The following is a 17081-nucleotide window of genomic DNA, read 5'->3' as shown; positions in this document are numbered from 1 at the left end:
GAAGAGTGGGAGGAGCACGGGGGGAGGACGGACGGGCGCGCACCCACGCGTGCACGCACACGTACACCCGCCCCCTTCCTCTTCCTCCCCTCCATTACACGCGTGTGCGTTGCATGGAGCGCTGCGCACACGCGTTGGGATGCGCTATCACAGCGCTCGCGCGGCCGCCCCGGCAGCCGGGGGTATAGCTCAGTGGTAGAGCATTTGACTGCAGATCAAGAGGTCCCTGGTTCAAATCCGGGTGCCCCCTTGAGGTTGAGCTTTTGATTGCTCTTATTTTCTGCGTGTTTTTCTTATGTCTTTCTCTTTTGTGTTTTATTTTCATCCCCACGCATGATTCCTCCTTAAAAGTACGTGAGGAGAAGCTCCCCGACCTCTGCAAGGCCGGCAGAACCGTGTAGGTTCTTCCTGCACTGGCAATGCGATAGGCAGCATCGACCCAATTGGGGTTCTTTCATTCCAAAACCCTCTATAGGAACGTTAATTAAATCTCTGTCAGGGATAACAGCACCTTGATTCCCCTTTCCAGGAACCCAACGCAAGAAAAGGACCCTCTGCTTGCAGGTGGGCTTTAATGAAGTACACCCACACTAAAAAGGGCTGCGCTCGACTCTTTTCCTCCTCTTTTATTTCAGGATGCAGCTTTAAATTGGTTTCCTTCAGTTTAAAAGCAGCTTCTCTGATCCTGTCACACAGCCCACTCCTTCCCTCGCTGATCGCCTCACCCAGCGCTTCCCAGCTCCCCTGAAACAGCCTCCCACCTTTTCCCGGCCCATCTCAGCTTAAAATAAACCGAGCTTTTCAGTTTATCCAGCAATTTGGGATGTTGTGGGTGGATTTTCCTCTCTTGGCTGAGGAGATGCTGACGAGTGCGCGAGGCTCTTCATCACACAGAAGTTTTGGGTGCAAAACTGCAGGGCTTTGGTTTTTCTTTCTCTTATTTCCTTCACCTCCTGCATCTTGCCCAGTTGGCCAGGTTGGATGGGGCTTGGGGCAACCTGCTCTAGTGGAAGGTGTCCCTGCCCGTGGCGGGGGTTAGAACTGGATGAGCTTTAAGGTCCTTTCCAACACAAACCAGGCTGGGACTCTATGATTATTTGCTTTCAAGCTCTACACGGAGCACTTAGAGGACCAGGCTGATGAAGAAGCATCACTTGTGTTTTCCTCCTGAAATTAGATTTAAGCTTTCCCTGGGGAAACACAAAAATCATTTCTTGCCAACAGGCAAAACCCTTTCACTTTGCAGTTAAATTACACCGGGATTTACAGCATCATTAGGGCTGACAAATACACATGGAGGCAAAAGTGGTTGGCTCTGATAACAGACACATCCCCTCCTCGGTGTAGAGTGAGCGGCACGGCGCTGCCGCCGCACTCCGGTACACCAAGCGGTGCCTGGGAAACACCGAATTGCTGCGCTTTTGCCTCCCTTCCTGTGCTCGCTTCTTGGTCCCTCGGGCTCCGCCGGTCCTGGAAGCGCGCACCGGGAGGAGCCACCGGCTCCCCCCCCCCCCAAGCTCGGTGCCCGGTAGCGGCGGTGGAAGGCGGCACGGAGGGGAGTTCGGCGCGGCGGGGGTATAGCTCAGTGGTAGAGCATTTGACTGCAGATCAAGAGGTCCCCGGTTCAAATCCGGGTGCCCCCTCTTTTGCGTTTTCTACCTTTCTTTTTTCCCCTTTTCCAAGGTTTTTCTACCCCGAATCACTCCCGGTACCGACCGGGCCCAACGTGTTCCCCGTGGCCACCGTGCGATCCACACGTGGGGACCGCGGGGCCTGCCCGCCAGCGCCACGTGAACATCCCCGGCCTGACCACGTGACGTCCGGCGGAGAGGGGAAGGAGGCGGGGCAAGCCCATATCCCAGCGTGCCCCGCGCCTGCCCCCCTCTTCCGGCGCCAAGATGTCGAAGCGAGGTGAGGCAGGCCCCGGGCCGGGGGGGTGGCGGGATCCGGCTCCATCCGCGCTCCCCGCGGTGCCTTCATCGCCGCTCCGGGTGGGGATGGTGAGAGCCGGGTGTGGGGAGCGCGGAGCCCGCGGAGCGTGCCGGGAATCCCTCCTCCACACACACATCGGGAGGTGCTAGGCCGGCTCCTCGCCGTGCGCCATGTCCGGGCCCCTAACCCGCTTCTCGCCCTGCAGGACGCGGTGGTTCCTCGGGTGCCAAGTTCCGCATCTCCCTCGGTCTCCCGGTGGGAGCTGTGATCAACTGCGCCGATAACACAGGTGAGGGTGAGCGCGGCCGCTCCGGAGCCCTCGTTTTTTTCCTGGAGAGTTCCTATAATCATGGAATGGTTTGGGTTGGGAAGGGGCTTCAGGGCATCCCGTTCCAACGCCCTGCGATAGGCAGGGGCACCTCGCACTAAACCATGGCACCCAAGGGTCTCTCCAGCCTGGCCTTGAACGCTGCCGGGGATGGAGCATTCACGGCATCCTTGGGCAACCCATTCCAGTGCCTCAGCACCCTCACAGGGAAGAACTTCCTTATATCCAACCTAAACCTCCCTTGTTTAAGTTGCTGGGTCTGTGCTCGTGGAAGGAGACAGCAACAGCAGTGCTTTGGGTGAAGAGGCCGCTTGTGCTGTTGGCTTTCCCTCAGTGATTTGACTTGGGAAGCTTTGTCCTGGCCAGCCCCGTTGACCCAGGTCTTTCCATAGGTGCCAAGAACCTGTACATCATCTCCGTGAAGGGCATCAAGGGCCGCCTGAACAGGCTGCCAGCGGCCGGTGTGGGTGACATGGTGATGGCCACCGTCAAGAAGGGCAAGCCAGAGCTGCGGAAGAAAGGTGAGTGGGGAATGGCTCTGCTGGGGGGTGGTGGGATCCCGTCTTTGGGTGGAGACACTGGGAATGGTTCTGCCCCCAAACCGGTGCTGAAGTTGGGTACTGGATCTCTGGAGCGTGGCCTCCACCCTTCGAAAAGCACTTGCTGGGTCTGTGGCAGTGGCTCGGTGAGTTGTCGTGGAAGGGCAGAGCGAAGGCACTGCTTTTGGGTGAAGCGGCAGCTTGTGCTGTTCGTTTCAATCAGCGGTGGGACACGGTGCTGTGGTACCGTGGCTTGGCGCTGCTCAGGGTGGGGAGGGACTTGAGGGTGGATTTAGAGAGAAGGATGGCAAGACATCAAATTGTCCAAGTAGAGATACAGCTGCGAGCATTGCACCATCGGTTTAAGTATCCTGTTGCCTATAATGTGGAATTTCACGTAGCAAAGCCCTGCAGATGAGATGCTGGCTGTGACACTGAGCTGCTCCTGTCTCTCTGCAGTCCACCCGGCGGTGGTAATTCGGCAGCGGAAGTCCTACAGGAGAAAAGACGGAGTATTCCTCTATTTCGAAGACAACGCAGGCGTGATAGTAAATAATAAAGGAGAAATGAAAGGTATGGATGGGAACCCTGGGTGAAGGGGAAGTGTGGAGGTTGGTGTTGCTGCTTAGAGGGTGGAAGGACCCCGATGCTCCTCGTAGAGGAGCAAAGTGCTGCCCTGATCCCTCTCCGTAGCCATGCTGGGCTCTAAGACGCCGTTGTCCTCCTCTCCTTTTTCCCAGGCTCTGCCATCACAGGCCCTGTGGCGAAGGAGTGCGCGGATCTGTGGCCCAGGATAGCCTCCAACGCGGGAAGCATCGCGTAGCCGCGGCGTTCCATACACACAATAAAAGTCCTTGTACCAAACAAGTGGTGTCTTTCTTGCCAAAGTGCCCTTCTCTGCGGAGCAGGACCCTGTCCTCACAAGGGAGGTAGTTCTGGGAAGCCAATTTATGGAGCTCCTTGTCTGCGTGGAGCAGGGACGGGGGGTTTGGAGGTTTAATACCCAGTGATAAGTCTCTTTTTGTAGGCAGAGTCTACCTCTGGAAAATTCCTGGAAGGGGCTTGCGCTGGAACGGCTTTAGCAGGATTGACTCGAGCACTGGATGTCCGCATGAATAGAAGTGGGGTGGGTTTGTGGAAGCTCTGCTGCGAGATGCCTGCACACAGGGGCTGGAGGGATTGTAGGCCTGGAATTTCCTTCTAGAACAGGCAGTTGAAGTGCTTAGGAACACTGGTCTGATGGTGCAGGAGGGTGGGAAGCAGTACCTGGAAGTGAGCTGTACTGTGAGCTGCTGAGCTCACCATGCACAGTTGCTCTGAGGAACGATTCTTGGGCCTTGCTGAAGACGTGCAAGGACACAGAGCTTCATGGCTGCTGGTGGAGGTCGTGTGTGAAGCCCTCCAGCCCCGAGGTCAGCGATGGGCAGTTGTGAGTGGAAGGTCTGAGCTGAACTCTCAAGCTGAGCTGAAAGGCTTCACGAGCAGAGCTGGAGGTACGTCTACACAAAAACACTTGGGCTGTGTGAAGTGGTTTTCCTCATGTTCCTCTCAGGTGGAAGCCGAGAAGGGGATGTTTGGATGTGAACCAGAGGTCAGCTGTTTTTTTTGGCTCTCCTGAGCAAGGTAAAATAGGGGTGATAGTGTCCTGGATGCTGTAGCCCTGTAATGCCCCGCTTGGCCCCAGTCCACATCACGTTGTGACCCACAGGAGCTGCAACCCTTCCTTGGACTGCCCATGGCATGCTTTGCTTTGTGAAGGATTCCTGGTCTTTTCCTGCTATTCCTGATGCTTTCAGTGCAGAGAGGTTACAGTGGATGAAGTGGTTACAAGCATCAAAACCTCAGAGGTTGTGTAGCAAGAAGATAAGAAACGGACAAAAGCAGTGCTTTGTAAACCCTTGTTCTGACACAGCTGTTTGACCAAGAGACCAAGAATGCACAAAATAATGTGGCCTGGAAAGTCTTAACTCGGGCATTCCCATTGGACAACTGGGATCTGGGGAGGGAAACTTGGGAAAAGACTTACCCCAACTGAGGTCTGCTCTCTTTTCTGCAGGTCGTTCCACGGAGCTGGCAAAAGGTTGTGGCTTCTTCCCAGGAGAGCTGGAGTGCCAGGAGGGCACCAAGGGGTGCTCTTGGCTGTCATTGCACTGCTCTAACCCATGGCTCAAGTCACTTTGAGAGGTGCCATCCTTCCGATGCGCTGGTGATGGAGGAGCTGTTCTTCAGCCCTGGGGAGAGACACGGAGACCTGCTGCTGAGTAAGGAACCATCACTAAAATAAACGTGTTCTTCCTTGATGGATTTTAACAGCTTGTGCTGCGTTTCTGATGTCTGAAGCCGTTGTGAGGCAGGGCACAAGGCTGCGATGCTTTGGGTGACTGGCCCTGGATGAAATGCTTTGGGTGGGTGATTGTCCCTGCTCCTGGGCAGCAGTTTGGGATGGGTTGGCAGCATGGGAGGTGTTGTGGCAGGTCATCCCTCTCTGAGGCTGAGGAATGACCCACCCCAAGACCAAGCAGAGGGGCAGTTGAATGGCTTCAGCCATAGTTTGAAGCTGGTATTTGAAAGTGTTGTTTTATTTTTTCTGTATGATGAGGTGTTCTAGAGAAAGTTAATAGGGAAGTCATTAGGTTGTGTGCCAGGAGCCTGGTTGGAAGCATGCTGAGAGGTGGGGTTTAGGATAAAATGAAGGGTAATGAGAGGGCTGCAATGTAGAAGAGGCAGTGCCACAGGTGCAGGGAGTGAGGCAGTGGAATGCTGCAGAGCTGCCTCATCCCTGCACACAAGGAACTCTTCCTGCCCTTACTGCACAGTGGGGGTATAGCTCAGGGGTAGAGCATTTGACTGCAGATCAAGAGGTCCCCAGTTCAAATCCGGGTGCCCCCTCCCCTTTTCCTGCTTTTTATCCAGAAAAAGTTGGGGGGGGGGCTCTCCATTGCCATGTGTTTCCCCTTAACTGTCTGCGGGCTCCATCCTGGGTTTGACAGGGTGCTGGCCAGAGGTGAAGTTGATTCCTAAAGAATATCAGTGGGATGTTTGTGAGGGGAGAAATGAACATTTCTTGAGAAGCTGGTTTTTGGCCTGGGATTAATCTGTAGGGACTTTGTTGGGCTGGTGATTTATGGGGAACAGTTGTGCATGGGGGTATAGCTCAGTGGTAGAGCATTTGACTGCAGATCAAGAGGTCCCTGGTTCAACTCCAGGTGCCCCCTCTTTTTCTCCTCCTTCAGCCTGCCTTTTGCCAAAATAGGATCCAGAAAGGAGACCGAGAGCTCTCCCTAGGCCTTGCGAGGATGTGCTGTGCACTGAACGTTGGCTTCTGAGCTCCAGTGCTCAAGGAGCTGAGGCCCTGACTCTTAGGAAACTGGAGTGCACTGTGTAACTGCTCCCTGTCTGTGCGTGCACTGCTCTCTGTTCTTAATTCTCTGCAGTAATGACATTAATGATAATGCATCATATTTAACTGCCTGCAGAGGTTCTGTCAGGTGCATGAAGAGGCAAAGGGGGGTTGTCAAGTAAAGGGATCCCCAAAGCAGACAGCAAAACTTGTCTCTATATGAATGTTTCAGATGTCTCTTTTTGAAGGTGCATTGTCAAGGGGGTATAGCTCAGTGGTAGAGCATTTGACTGCAGATCAAGAGGTCCCTGGTTCAACTCCAGGTGCCCCCTCAGGAGTCACTTTTTCTTTAGGATTTTGGGGTGTTTGTTCACTGCAAGCCTGATACCATCAGCTCAGCTTCCTCTCCTGTGCATTCTTTTGCATGTTAGACCTGGAGCAGAACAGTGTGGGGAGACTCTGCCCAGTCCTGTCTGAGACTTAAGGCCATGTCATGGAAGAGTGTACTCAAAGAGAGCAGACTGAGCTGGGAGGAACTGGGCCAAGGCTGTTTGGGGAATGGAGGAGTGTCAGTCTCCTGTGCTGGAATGTGGTGACTTGATGTCTTGTGCTGCTATTGTGCTTCAGCCTTGCAATTTCTGCCTCTAGATTGGATTCCTATGGAACAGAGAGGTCGGAGACTAGGCAAAGAACATCCTTGAGATGCTGTTTTGTTGGTAGCCACTGTGTACAGTGGGGGTATAGCTCAGTGGTAGAGCATTTGACTGCAGATCAAGAGGTCCCTGGTTCAACTCCAGGTGCCCCCTCTTTTTCTTCTCCTTCAGCCTGCCTTTTGCCAAAGCTGGTCCCAGAAAAAAGGTGGAGAGCTCTCTCTGGGCCTTGTGAAAATGTGCTGTGCACTGAACGTTGGTTTCTGAGCTCCAGTGCTCAAGGAGCTGAGGCCCTGACTCTAAGGAAACTGGAGGGATTGTGCACTGTGTAACTATTCCCTGTCTTATGTACTTCTCTGTTCTTGATCCTCCGTTGCAATTCTCTGTACAGCCTTTTGGGAGGAACATTAAGGGGCAGAGGGGGCTGTCAGGTAAAAGAGTGACAAGTGAATAGAAAAGGCTGGCTCTCTATAGAAATGCTTTTAGAACCTCTCTGTGAAGGTGTGTTGCCACGGGGGTATAGCTCAGTGGTAGAGCATTTGACTGCAGATCAAGAGGTCCCTGGTTCAACTCCAGGTGCCCCCTTTTTTTCTTCTCCTTTGGCCACCTTTTTGCCAAAAGTGGTCACAGAAAGAAGACCAAGAGCTTTCCTTGGACCTTATGAGGATGTGCTTTGTGCTGAAGAGTGGTTTCTGAGCTCTGTTATTCAAGGAGCTGAAGCCCCGAATAGGGAAACTGCAGGGGTTGTGCACTGAGTAACTACTCCCTGTCTCTGTGTGTACTTTTGTCCTTAATTCTGTGCAGTAATGACATTTATGGTAATGCATCATATTTAACTGCCTGTAGAGCCTCTGTGAGGCACATGAAGAGGCAAAGGGGGGTTGTCAAGTAAAGGAATCCCTTAAGCAGACAGCAAAACTTGTCTCTATATGAATGTTTCAGATGTCTCTTCTTGAAGGTGTGTTGCCAAGGGGGTATAGCTCAGTGGTAGAGCATTTGACTGCAGATCAAGAGGTCCCTGGTTCAACTCCAGGTGCCCCCTTTGGGTTGTCCTTTTCCTTCACGAAGAACTGAGCATTCCTCCCTTTCAGCTCTGCTGTCCTTGTCCTGCCCATGAAGGCATCTCCAAAGGCCAAGATCGAAGATACTCAGCTGAGCACTTAGCTGAACACTTCCTATGGGAATGGTGTCAGTGACGAAGCAAAGACACAAAGGTTATTTTGATAGAAGAGGAACCTGCAGGGGATCCAGTTTGTGTGTGTAATTAAGCCCTGTCTATATGTGTTTGTCTCCAGATTGTGCAGAGAATGTTACAGAGACAATTTTGCCTGTACATTAGCATGCAGACAAGGGTGCTGTCCTAGTGGAATGTGTCCCTGCCAGAGGCAGGGGGTTGGAAGTGGATGTTTTTTAAGGTCCTTTCCAACCCAAACCATTCTGTAATTCTATAGCATGACCTAACCAGTGGACATAGAACTCTAGATGAAGTTGTGTGCTGTTCCTTGTAGGAACCATCACACAGGGGGGTATAGCTCAGTGGTAGAGCATTTGACTGCAGATCAAGAGGTCCCTGGTTCAACTCCAGGTGCCCCCTCTTTTTCTCTTCCTTCAGCCTTCTTGCCAAAACTGATCCCAAAGACGATGGAGAACTCCCCTTGGATCTTGTGACTTGTGCTCTTCACTGCTTTCTGAGCTCCATTGTTCAAGGATCTGAGGCTCTGACTCAAAAGAAAACTGCTGTGCACTGTGTGAGTAACTACTCCCTCTCTATAGACTTCTCCCTGGTTTTGATTCTCAGTAGTATTCTCTGTATGGCCCTTGGTAGGCACATCAGGAGGCACAGGGGGTGTTGGGTCACAGTCTTACCATGGACAGAAAAGCTTGGCTCTCTGTAAAACCCTGCTTATGTGTGTTGTCAGGGGGTATAGCTCAGTGGTAGAGCATTTGACTGCAGATCAAGAGGTCCCTGGTTCAACTCCAGGTGCCCCCTCTTTTTCTCCTCCTTCAGCCTGCCTTTTGCCAAAATAGGATCCAGAAAGGAGACTGAGAGCTCTCCCTGGGCCTTGCGAGGATGTGCTGTGCACTGAACATTGGTTTCTGAGCTCCAGTGCTCAAGGAGCTGAGGCCCTGACTCTTAGGAAACTGGAGTGCGCTGTGTAACTGCTCCCTGTCTGTGCGTGCACTGCTCTCTGTTCTTAATTCTCTGCAGTAATGACATTAATGATAATGCATCATATTTAACTGCCTGCAGAGGTTCTGTCAGGTGCATGAAGAGGCAAAGGGGGGTTGTCACATAAAGGAATCCCCAAAGCAGACAGCAAAACTTGTCTCTATATGAATGTTTCAGATGTCTCTTTTTGAAGGTGCATTGTCAAGGGGGTATAGCTCAGTGGTAGAGCATTTGACTGCAGATCAAGAGGTCCCTGGTTCAACTCCAGGTGCCCCCTCTTTAGCTGCTTTTAGGCCCTCTTCTCGTCCAGAATCTGCTCACAGACAGTACAGAGACTTTCTTACCCTTCTGCACTCTTGGAAATCACCTGATGATCGTTTTGCAGAGTTTGCCACGTTTCAACCTCTCCCGAATCCTGCACGTACATGCATACGCTGGCTAACGCAGGTGCTACTGCTCCAGTTTTTCCTGTTTGAGTAATTGCCATTAATTTAACCACTAACCACAGCGCTTAACCCTTTTCTAGGAGCGGGATCTCTGCTCCAGGGGCACCGGGGCAGTGCTGTGGGGCTCAGCGGCTTCCTGGGTGCTGAACCGACAGGGAATGACTGCCTGCGCCCCTCGCGGGGCTCGAACTCGGCTCCTTCATCCCCGCAGCCCGACGCCCTGCCCCTGCGCCGCGCCCCCGCCGCAGGGCTCGAGGGGCGGGGGGGCTCTGCCGGGGTGAGGTGGCGCAGGGGGGACGCGTCGGGCCGGGAACCGGGAGGTCGCCGGTTCTAACCCACCCAGGGCCGCTACCGCCAGCAACGGGACCCGGAAACCACCTTTATACATGGCAATGCGGAGAGCTCCGGCTCGGGGGCAGCCGGGTTTGAGCTCCTTTACGTGTGGGAGGGCTTTCACTACTGCTCGGTGTCTCTATTGCGGGTTGTTTCGCTGGGGTTTACGGTGTTTGTTCCCTACCGAGGCGCCCGGGCCTGGCCGCGCTTCAGCTCCGCCGCCATCTCCCCGCCTCCCCTCAGAGAGCCGCGGCCGGAAGTGACGACTTTGAGCCTGAGCCGCGCAGGACAGTCGCGCCGGCGGCGAGTGTTGGTGACGCACATCCGGGCCCGGTATCCGCGGAGACGACAGCTCCCGAGCGGCCGCCGCCATGGGGGGAGGCGACCTGGTAAGGGGGGGACGGGGGGCACCGGTTTGGGCTTGGGGCCTTCCCCAGCCTTGGCAGCGCGGTGATGGGAGGGCGCGGTTGGCGTTGTCCGGGGCCGGAGGGCTCGGAGCGGGCCCTTGTCGGCCTCCGGCCTTGAGGGCAGACGGCTCGTGGTTAACGTGGCAGCGCGGTGTCTCCCCTCCCGCAGAACCTGAAGAAGAGCTGGCACCCGCAGACCCTGCGCAATGTGGAGAAGGTGTGGAAAGCCGAGCAGAAGCATGAGGCCGAGAGGAAGAAGATCGAGGAGCTGCAACGGGAGCTGCAGGAGGAGCGGGCGCGGGAGGAGATGCAGCGCTACGCTGAGGACATGGGCACCGTGAGGTGAGGGGTACGCCGGAGCCCCAGCCCTGCCTGATGAGGTGCTGCGTGTGCCCCTGTCGATGGGTTTAATGTCTCTGTTGGGGGGTTGGAACCGGATCTTAGGGCCCTTTCCGACCCCAACCGTTCTATGATGAGAGGGTTCTTTAGGTTGAAAAGACGTTGCCACTCTCCTCCATAAGCCACTGCCTTAAAATGTAACTTCAGAAGCTTGAGAAGGGAAATAAGGTGGTCTTGTTTGCAACAGGAAAAAAGAAGAGAAGCTGGAGTGGATGTACCAGGGTCCTGGCGGCATGGTGAACAGAGAGGAGTACCTTATGGGTCGCCCTGTGGACAAATACATCTTTGAGAAGATAGAAGACAAGGATGCAGGCTGTTCCAGTGAGACAGGGCTTCTCCCAGGCTCCATTTTTGCCAAATCGGGTGCCAATTCTGTCCTGGATATGGCAAACAAGATCCGGGAGGATCCGCTTTTCATGATAAGGTACTAAATGAAGCCTTGAAAGCAGCAGTAGCTGAGGCAAAGCACCAGGAGTAGCAACCCCCTAAGAAATGTCTTATTTGCCTTTGTAAAGGCTGCTGTGGTGTGTGTGTCTCAAAGCTACAGCTGCCTGTTAGTGAGCTCTAGGCTGGAGGTGGCGGTCCTGCCTGGGAAGAGGTCAGAGGCCCTCTTCATGACTTGTAGGGTTTTGGTTGTTGTGTGTTCCACACACAGCAACGTGACATCAAAGAATGCATTTGAGGCAGTTTGCTGCTTTGGGGTAACATTGCTGACTCGGTTTCAAATCTAAGGCTTTGTGACCTGAACAAGCATGATGATCGTCGAGCTGGAAGTTGGGAAATGCAAAGATTATTACTCCACATTGATTCCTCTCTCCCAGCTTAGCTCACTCTTGTATGTGTATGAATATATGTGCTCTGCTGTGATTATTAGGCTTTTCTTAGTGTTGTGGGCACATTGATGGTTAATAGAAGAGCTTTTTGTTTTCCCTACTGGTTGCACTCTTAACTGGAGGAGGAAAGGGCAGACACCTCCATAGCTGGATCTGCTTTGAATAGACACAACTTTCCTGCTTGATGGGTTTGTAGGGCTTGCACTTGGTTGGTACCCTTTATGAAAAGCTGGTATTTTTCAATTGTTTGAAAATCCTGGTTATTTTTGTTCTGCTTTAGGAAGAAGGAGGAGGAAAAGAAGAGAGAAGTGTTAAATAATCCTGTGAAAATGAAGAAAATCAAGGCACTGGTAAGTCTATCTCGGTGCCCTCTTACAGACTGAAAGCACAGAATGCACTGAACCAAGGAGAGGATCATAGGTCAAAATCAGTCTCCTTTTAGGATAAGGAGCTGAGTTTTGTTTCCTGACTCAGGAAATTCAGCTTCCTATAATCCTCATAGCATAGAATAAGGGTCTCAAACTTCTGTCTGCAGGAATCAGTTTCTCCTCCTTTCAAGTTCAGTTTTATTTTACTCTTCTGATGTGCTTTGGGTTTTGTTAGCTGGTGATTAATGCTTTAGTACTACAGGGTGATTGCAGGCATAGGGTGTGACAAGCACTGATACCAGACTGTCACTAGGGAGGACTCCTTTAACCTCCTTAGTTCTGAGAGAGGACCTTGTTTAATGCTTTAGGTTTTGTTTCAGGAGGCTTTGCACAGAGAGCTCTGTTCCTTACCTTGTGGTGCTGACTGAGTGTGGTCCCAGTCGTTCTCACTAAGGAACCGGTCTCTTGCTTTGTAGCTGCAAAGCAGTTTAGAGAAAAAGGAGAAAAAGAAGAAGAAAGAGAAGAAGAAGAAGCACAAGAAACATCGACATCGCAGCTCCAGCAGTGGAAGTGACAGCAGTGAGGAGGAACGAAGCAAAACCAAGTATGTTTGGAGGCTTGATACTAGAAGTACCTTGTTTGCTGGTTACTTGTTTTTCATGCATCCTCTCTTTGAGTCTTATCATTCTAATGGATGCTCTTTATTTGCCTCAGTGTTGTTACTTCATTGGGTTTGCATCATTAAATTATTCTTATGACATTTTAATGTGGACAAAAACCCGATGGTATTCTTGAATTTCCTCTGCTTCAGAAGCCCTGTTCTGTTTTCTCTTTAGGTCTCAGAAGAGGGTGAACAGTTCATCCTGGAAACCTGCTCCTCCCAGAGTCACAGGATATGGCTTACAAGTAAGTCCATGTGTTTTGCACAACTCCTTCAGTAGCAGCAGCCCTGAGTTAGGGAAGAAAAGGAGTTTTGGCAGTTTGTTGTGAGGCTCCTTCACCAACTGCAAGAGGATTTTGAGGGGGACATGGTATAATAAAGTTTAGATTCGTTTTGGAGCCATCTAGACCTTGAAGCTAAAGTTGTTCAGATCCTGGTAGGACTTCTGTCTGCTCTGAATTCGAGTTAAGCTTGATTTAGTTTCTCTTCACATCACTACCCATCTGGTTTAATCCTCTGCTGGACTGTCTTGGCAGAGGTCTCCTCTGTGGCCTTCCATTGTTGTTGTGCTCTTACAGGGCATCTCTCCTGAAAACACTTTTCAATTCCAGGTTAGAGACTCTGAGCAGAGCCACAGGTCTCGGAGCTCTCCAGTTGCCACCCAGGAGAGGGGGTCCCACAGGCACCGGGATCGCTCCAGGTCCAGGAGCCGGTCCCGCTCGAGCAAGAGGAATTCAGAGCAGCCTGGATGCAAGAGCTCCAGATCTCCTCTTAGACACAAACAGTGAGTGTGGCTGACCTGGGTGCTGTAAACCACAGGCTGCTTGTGGGGGGAGAGTTCTCCAGAGTCAAAATCCCTCTTACTCAGTCTCCTACCACTTCCTGTCCATGTTATTGCTGGGTTCAGGGTGTAAAGGCCAGAGCTGTGCTGCTGTTGAAGGGAGCAGAAGCACATGGGGCAGTCCCCAGTGAGGACGTGCTCTCTTTGCACTCTTCATTTGGGACACCCTCTGTCTAGGAACACGCTTTAGGTATTGCCTGTGGCTGTGCTGTATTTGGGCTACTGATACCTTTTCAAAGGTATTTAGAATTGTAGAATTACCTTGACTAAATGCTAAATGGTATTTATTGTTTGCTAAAGTAATTAAAACTGAGTAAAATAGATGGGAATTCACGGTATACTCGCTAGAATTGGGTTTGAGAGTGGACAAGTAACAGTCCTGCAGTTGTGAGAGAGATCTCGGTTTCCAACTGTATAGAAACAATCCAGGGCAAGCTTAGAGGTGTGATCATGTGTGTTTGTGTGTCCTACTAAGGGTAGTTCTGGGTTACAGGCACAGCAATCGGGAGGAGAAAGGGAGAGCCAGAAGCCCTTCCCCTAAGAAGAGCTACCGACGACAGCAGACTCAGGGTTACACAAGGTGAGGTCTTGTCCTTGTGCTTTTGGATGGAAGTTGCCCTGGTGATTGCAGGTGTAATCTGTGAACCAAGTTTTCCTCTGTTAACTAAAATAGATTGGATTGAATGTCCAGAAAGTCAGACAGGGAGTCCTAAAGTGCCCTGTTTTGTGCTCTGGAGCTTGGCTGGTAGTTGCCATCTCGGCCAGCTTCCTGAACCAATGCATGTGGTTGTTGGTTCTCCATGTGTCTCATATCGCTATGCAAGGCAGTGACACGAAGTCAGTCTAAGTGCCATGGATTGTTAATTAGAAAGGTTCTGTTTCACTGCTAACAAGAAAACAGGACCTTGACAGCATCATCTTGAAACCCAGAAGGCTGCAAAGGGGGAGAAACCAGACTGTTGTTTTTTTAGGGGTGTGGTAAAGCAAGCAGAACACTTAGACCTGTATTGACAGACTGGCTGCCAAAGGAAAAATCCATGTTAAACACCTTGGTTTTGGGGGTTGTAAATCATAAAGAATGGAAAGCAAAGGTCGGGGGGGGGGGGGGGGGTTGCCCAGCATGCTGTTGGTTCAGAGCAGTGATGTCTTCAACACAACAGGAAGATCTCTCCGGAGGAACTAGAGCGTAAACGCCAAGAAATGATGGAAAATGCCAAGTGGCGGGAAGAGGAGAGAGCAACCAACCTCAGGAAGCACCAAAAGGAGGAGGAGCAGGAGCGGGAGCTGGAGAAGCTCGACTCCAGAGATGGGAAGTTCTTCAAGTGAGTGTCTTTTAGGGTCTGCTTTTGCACTCGAGGGAAATACAGGCCATAGCGTCTGAGGGAGAGAGTAATGGCCTCAATGTTCGAGGTGCTTCAGATAATGGTGTAAGATCCATCTCTACTGTGTTTTGCAGTAGAACTTAACATCTACTGTTGCCAGACTCTCTTCTGCACCCAAAAGATAGGTATTTCTATGATGGCTTTGGCAGTCAGATTTGGGAACCAGCAATCAGGTATTTTTTTTGCCAACCTCTGGAAATACCTAGTAGTGCTTTACATATTTAATACATAGATACTAGAAAATTCTCTGGTTTTAGGAGCTTTCAGCAGTTTTTGGCCTGCAAACCCACTGTGTGCCAAGAGCTTGTTGGGTACGGCTTTCAGACCCACAAGAAATAAGACCATTTCTAAACACGGGTGGTAACTTACAGTCCTTTGTGCACATGGCAAGCAAAGGAAATTGCCTTCCAGAACAGGCAGTGGTGTGTCATAAAGGTCCTATGGCAGTGTTAGGTAGTTTGGAGTAGAGTTTTTCAGGCTCTATATATTAATCAGAGGAGAACTCTGATTTCCAAAGCTGCGCAGAGCTGGGATCACACAAGGGTGGCTTAATCACAAGTGTCATGGAGAGGAATTTTTTACCAGGGCCTGTAGGGACAGGCCAAGGGGAATGGCTTTAACCTGCCAGAGGGAAGACTGAGATGAGCTCTTAGGCAGAAGCTCTTCCCTGTGAGGGTGCTGAGGCGCTGGCACAGGGTGCCCAGAGAAGCTGTGGCTGCCCCATCCCTGGCAGTGTTCAAGGCCAGGTTGGACACAGGGGCTTGGAGCAAGCTGCTCCAGTGGAAGGGGTCCCTGCCCATGGCAGGGGTTGGAGCTGGAGGAGCTTTAAGGTCCCTCAACCCAAACCAGTCTGGGATTCAATGATTTTTGTGTGGTTCCTTGTGCAGCAGCATGGGGCTGAGCTGACAAACGTGGTGTTTATTGCATATTAAGAGACAGGCAGGAAGGGATTGTTCATCAAAGCACAGCACTGGGATCTGAAGTAGCAGAGTCAAGTGAGTGGTCACAAGGATCCCTCCTCTCTCCTGTTACTGACATAGGCATGTACAACATGAGCTCTGGTCCCTGGAGAACGCTGCCTTCCCTTCAAGAACACTTTGCTTTTCCCTTGCTTGCTTCATAGAAAGCAACCAAATCCCCACTGTGCTTGTAATTAAATGGAGGAGGCTGGAGAGCTGCTGCAGATGTATTCCTGACCTTAAATCAGGCCTTGGAGCTGTTACAAGCCAGACTAAAAGGTGCTCAGTTTAATGCAGACTTTAATAGGAGCTCATTCGCTGGTTTCTCTGTTAGATTGGGGTAGATGACTCGGGATGAAGAGTCCTGCTGGGAATCATGTCATGTTTAAAAGAGATTTATCTCTCTTGGCTCAATCCTGAGTTCTCTCTTTTGGCTCAATTCCCTGCAGTCGCTTAAAACTGGAGAGTGCATCCACTTCCAGCCTGGAAGATCGGGTGAAGCGCAATATCCACTCCCTCCAGAGGACTCCTGCTGCCTTGGAAAGGAACTTTATGCAGAGATGAAAGAACTTCTCCCTCTGCCACTGTGCAGAATTGAAACGGACACTTGCTCCCAAAGGTGAGAGGCCTCCAGCACAGATCCCTGCTCTCTACAGCAACACTTCCCATCTCCCCAAGAGGTGCTGGATTGCTGCGCGCTCAGGACATTGTGAACATGTTTGTAGTGATGTGACCTTGCAGGAAAACCTTTGCCGGAGAACTCGTGAGCTTTTGTATCCCGTTTTTAACCTATGGCCACGACTTTTCCTTCTCTCCCCACCTTGACTGGGATCACTTTTGTATATTGTCATTACCAAATCCTGCCAGGTGGTGACTGCTTGGAGCAGATGGTCCAAGCTCTCCGCCTGACGGAGCAAAAGCCCTGTGTTTGTTAGTCCTTAAACCCCAAACTGGTACCAATTCACACGTGAGTTAATTTGGTGGAATCTGATGAAGCTATGCGAGTAACGGACAAAATCCCATTCAGTCCTGTGGCTGCGTGGGGCGTGGGTTTGGAATGTGTCATCCCCAAAAGCCCTGGGGGTGTTACTTGGTTGCTCGCAGATGTCAATGATGTTTGACCCAAAAGGAGTCATTGCTCCGGGGGGGCAAGGTAAGGAGCAGAGCTGGCACACGGACGGTCCTCTGGGGTTTTGTAAGTAGTGTGTATATGTACAGCGCTGTACATCTGCCTTTTCCTTTTTGGAATCGTAAGAAACTTCCCTCTCCTATTTAAATGCTTCTTTGTGGTGTTTGGGGGCGGAAGGGGCGGGGAAGCCTTTGTGAGGGCCCAGGCGGGCTCTAACCGGCAGTGGTGGCTCCTTCTCGGCTTCATCCGAGCTCCCGACCTCGGTGCTGCGGGACCTGGAGGGGGGAACGACCCTCGGGGGCCGGGGGGGGCACCCCGCGCAGCGCCGATCCCCGTCCTCACCCTGGGAACGGCGGCCTGTGAC

The 17081-nt window shown here is 51.8% G+C and overlaps 2 protein-coding genes and 12 non-coding genes across 15 annotated transcripts; all 14 read left to right on the top strand.

The window, feature by feature from the left end:
- Positions 1–178: 178 nt before the first annotated feature.
- On the top strand, positions 179–250 carry TRNAC-GCA (transfer RNA cysteine (anticodon GCA)). The gene has a single exon. It is a non-coding gene; the product is annotated as a tRNA-Cys (tRNA).
- Positions 251–1571: 1321 nt separating this feature from the next.
- TRNAC-GCA (transfer RNA cysteine (anticodon GCA)) lies at positions 1572–1643 on the top strand. The gene has a single exon. It is a non-coding gene; the product is annotated as a tRNA-Cys (tRNA).
- Positions 1644–1819: 176 nt separating this feature from the next.
- RPL23 (ribosomal protein L23) lies at positions 1820–3666 on the top strand. The gene is made up of 5 exons (XM_062629789.1): positions 1820–1911; positions 2138–2221; positions 2653–2781; positions 3259–3372; positions 3540–3666. The coding sequence occupies exons 1-5, from the start codon at positions 1899–1901 to the stop codon at positions 3620–3622; spliced, it is 423 nt and encodes a 140-aa protein (XP_062485773.1). The 5' UTR covers positions 1820–1898; the 3' UTR covers positions 3623–3666.
- Positions 2905–3035, top strand: LOC134169351 (small nucleolar RNA SNORA21). Its single transcript, XR_009966863.1, has one exon. It is a non-coding gene; the product is annotated as a small nucleolar RNA SNORA21 (small nucleolar RNA).
- Positions 3667–5616: 1950 nt separating the features above from the next.
- Positions 5617–5688, top strand: TRNAC-GCA (transfer RNA cysteine (anticodon GCA)). The gene has a single exon. It is a non-coding gene; the product is annotated as a tRNA-Cys (tRNA).
- A 254-nt stretch (positions 5689–5942) lies between these two features.
- Positions 5943–6014, top strand: TRNAC-GCA (transfer RNA cysteine (anticodon GCA)). The gene has a single exon. It is a non-coding gene; the product is annotated as a tRNA-Cys (tRNA).
- Positions 6015–6399: 385 nt separating this feature from the next.
- Positions 6400–6471, top strand: TRNAC-GCA (transfer RNA cysteine (anticodon GCA)). Its single transcript has one exon. It is a non-coding gene; the product is annotated as a tRNA-Cys (tRNA).
- A 402-nt stretch (positions 6472–6873) lies between these two features.
- On the top strand, positions 6874–6945 carry TRNAC-GCA (transfer RNA cysteine (anticodon GCA)). Its single transcript has one exon. It is a non-coding gene; the product is annotated as a tRNA-Cys (tRNA).
- A 357-nt stretch (positions 6946–7302) lies between these two features.
- On the top strand, positions 7303–7374 carry TRNAC-GCA (transfer RNA cysteine (anticodon GCA)). Its single transcript has one exon. It is a non-coding gene; the product is annotated as a tRNA-Cys (tRNA).
- A 385-nt stretch (positions 7375–7759) lies between these two features.
- TRNAC-GCA (transfer RNA cysteine (anticodon GCA)) lies at positions 7760–7831 on the top strand. The gene has a single exon. It is a non-coding gene; the product is annotated as a tRNA-Cys (tRNA).
- A 480-nt stretch (positions 7832–8311) lies between these two features.
- Positions 8312–8383, top strand: TRNAC-GCA (transfer RNA cysteine (anticodon GCA)). The gene has a single exon. It is a non-coding gene; the product is annotated as a tRNA-Cys (tRNA).
- Positions 8384–8707: 324 nt separating this feature from the next.
- On the top strand, positions 8708–8779 carry TRNAC-GCA (transfer RNA cysteine (anticodon GCA)). Its single transcript has one exon. It is a non-coding gene; the product is annotated as a tRNA-Cys (tRNA).
- Positions 8780–9164: 385 nt separating this feature from the next.
- TRNAC-GCA (transfer RNA cysteine (anticodon GCA)) lies at positions 9165–9236 on the top strand. Its single transcript has one exon. It is a non-coding gene; the product is annotated as a tRNA-Cys (tRNA).
- A 753-nt stretch (positions 9237–9989) lies between these two features.
- Positions 9990–16865, top strand: CWC25 (CWC25 spliceosome associated protein homolog). Of its 2 annotated transcripts, none has more exons than XM_062629788.1 (10): positions 9990–10127; positions 10315–10487; positions 10732–10968; positions 11658–11727; positions 12222–12349; positions 12582–12651; positions 13018–13190; positions 13741–13827; positions 14408–14569; positions 16038–16865. In XM_062629788.1, the coding sequence occupies exons 1-10, from the start codon at positions 10110–10112 to the stop codon at positions 16150–16152; spliced, it is 1233 nt and encodes a 410-aa protein (XP_062485772.1). In that variant the 5' UTR covers positions 9990–10109; the 3' UTR covers positions 16153–16865. The 2 variants fall into 2 exon arrangements, with proteins under 2 accessions (XP_062485772.1, XP_062485771.1); XM_062629787.1 differs by having other exon boundaries at positions 13723–13827.
- Positions 16866–17081: the final 216 nt, after the last annotated feature.

Source organism: Pezoporus occidentalis, unplaced genomic scaffold, assembly GCF_034315485.1.
Source record: "Pezoporus occidentalis ecotype Australia unplaced genomic scaffold, CSIRO_AGI_Poc_V1 ctg341, whole genome shotgun sequence".
Lineage (NCBI taxonomy): Eukaryota > Metazoa > Chordata > Aves > Psittaciformes > Psittacidae > Pezoporus > Pezoporus occidentalis.
This window is presented reverse-complemented; position numbering and strand designations above follow the sequence as displayed.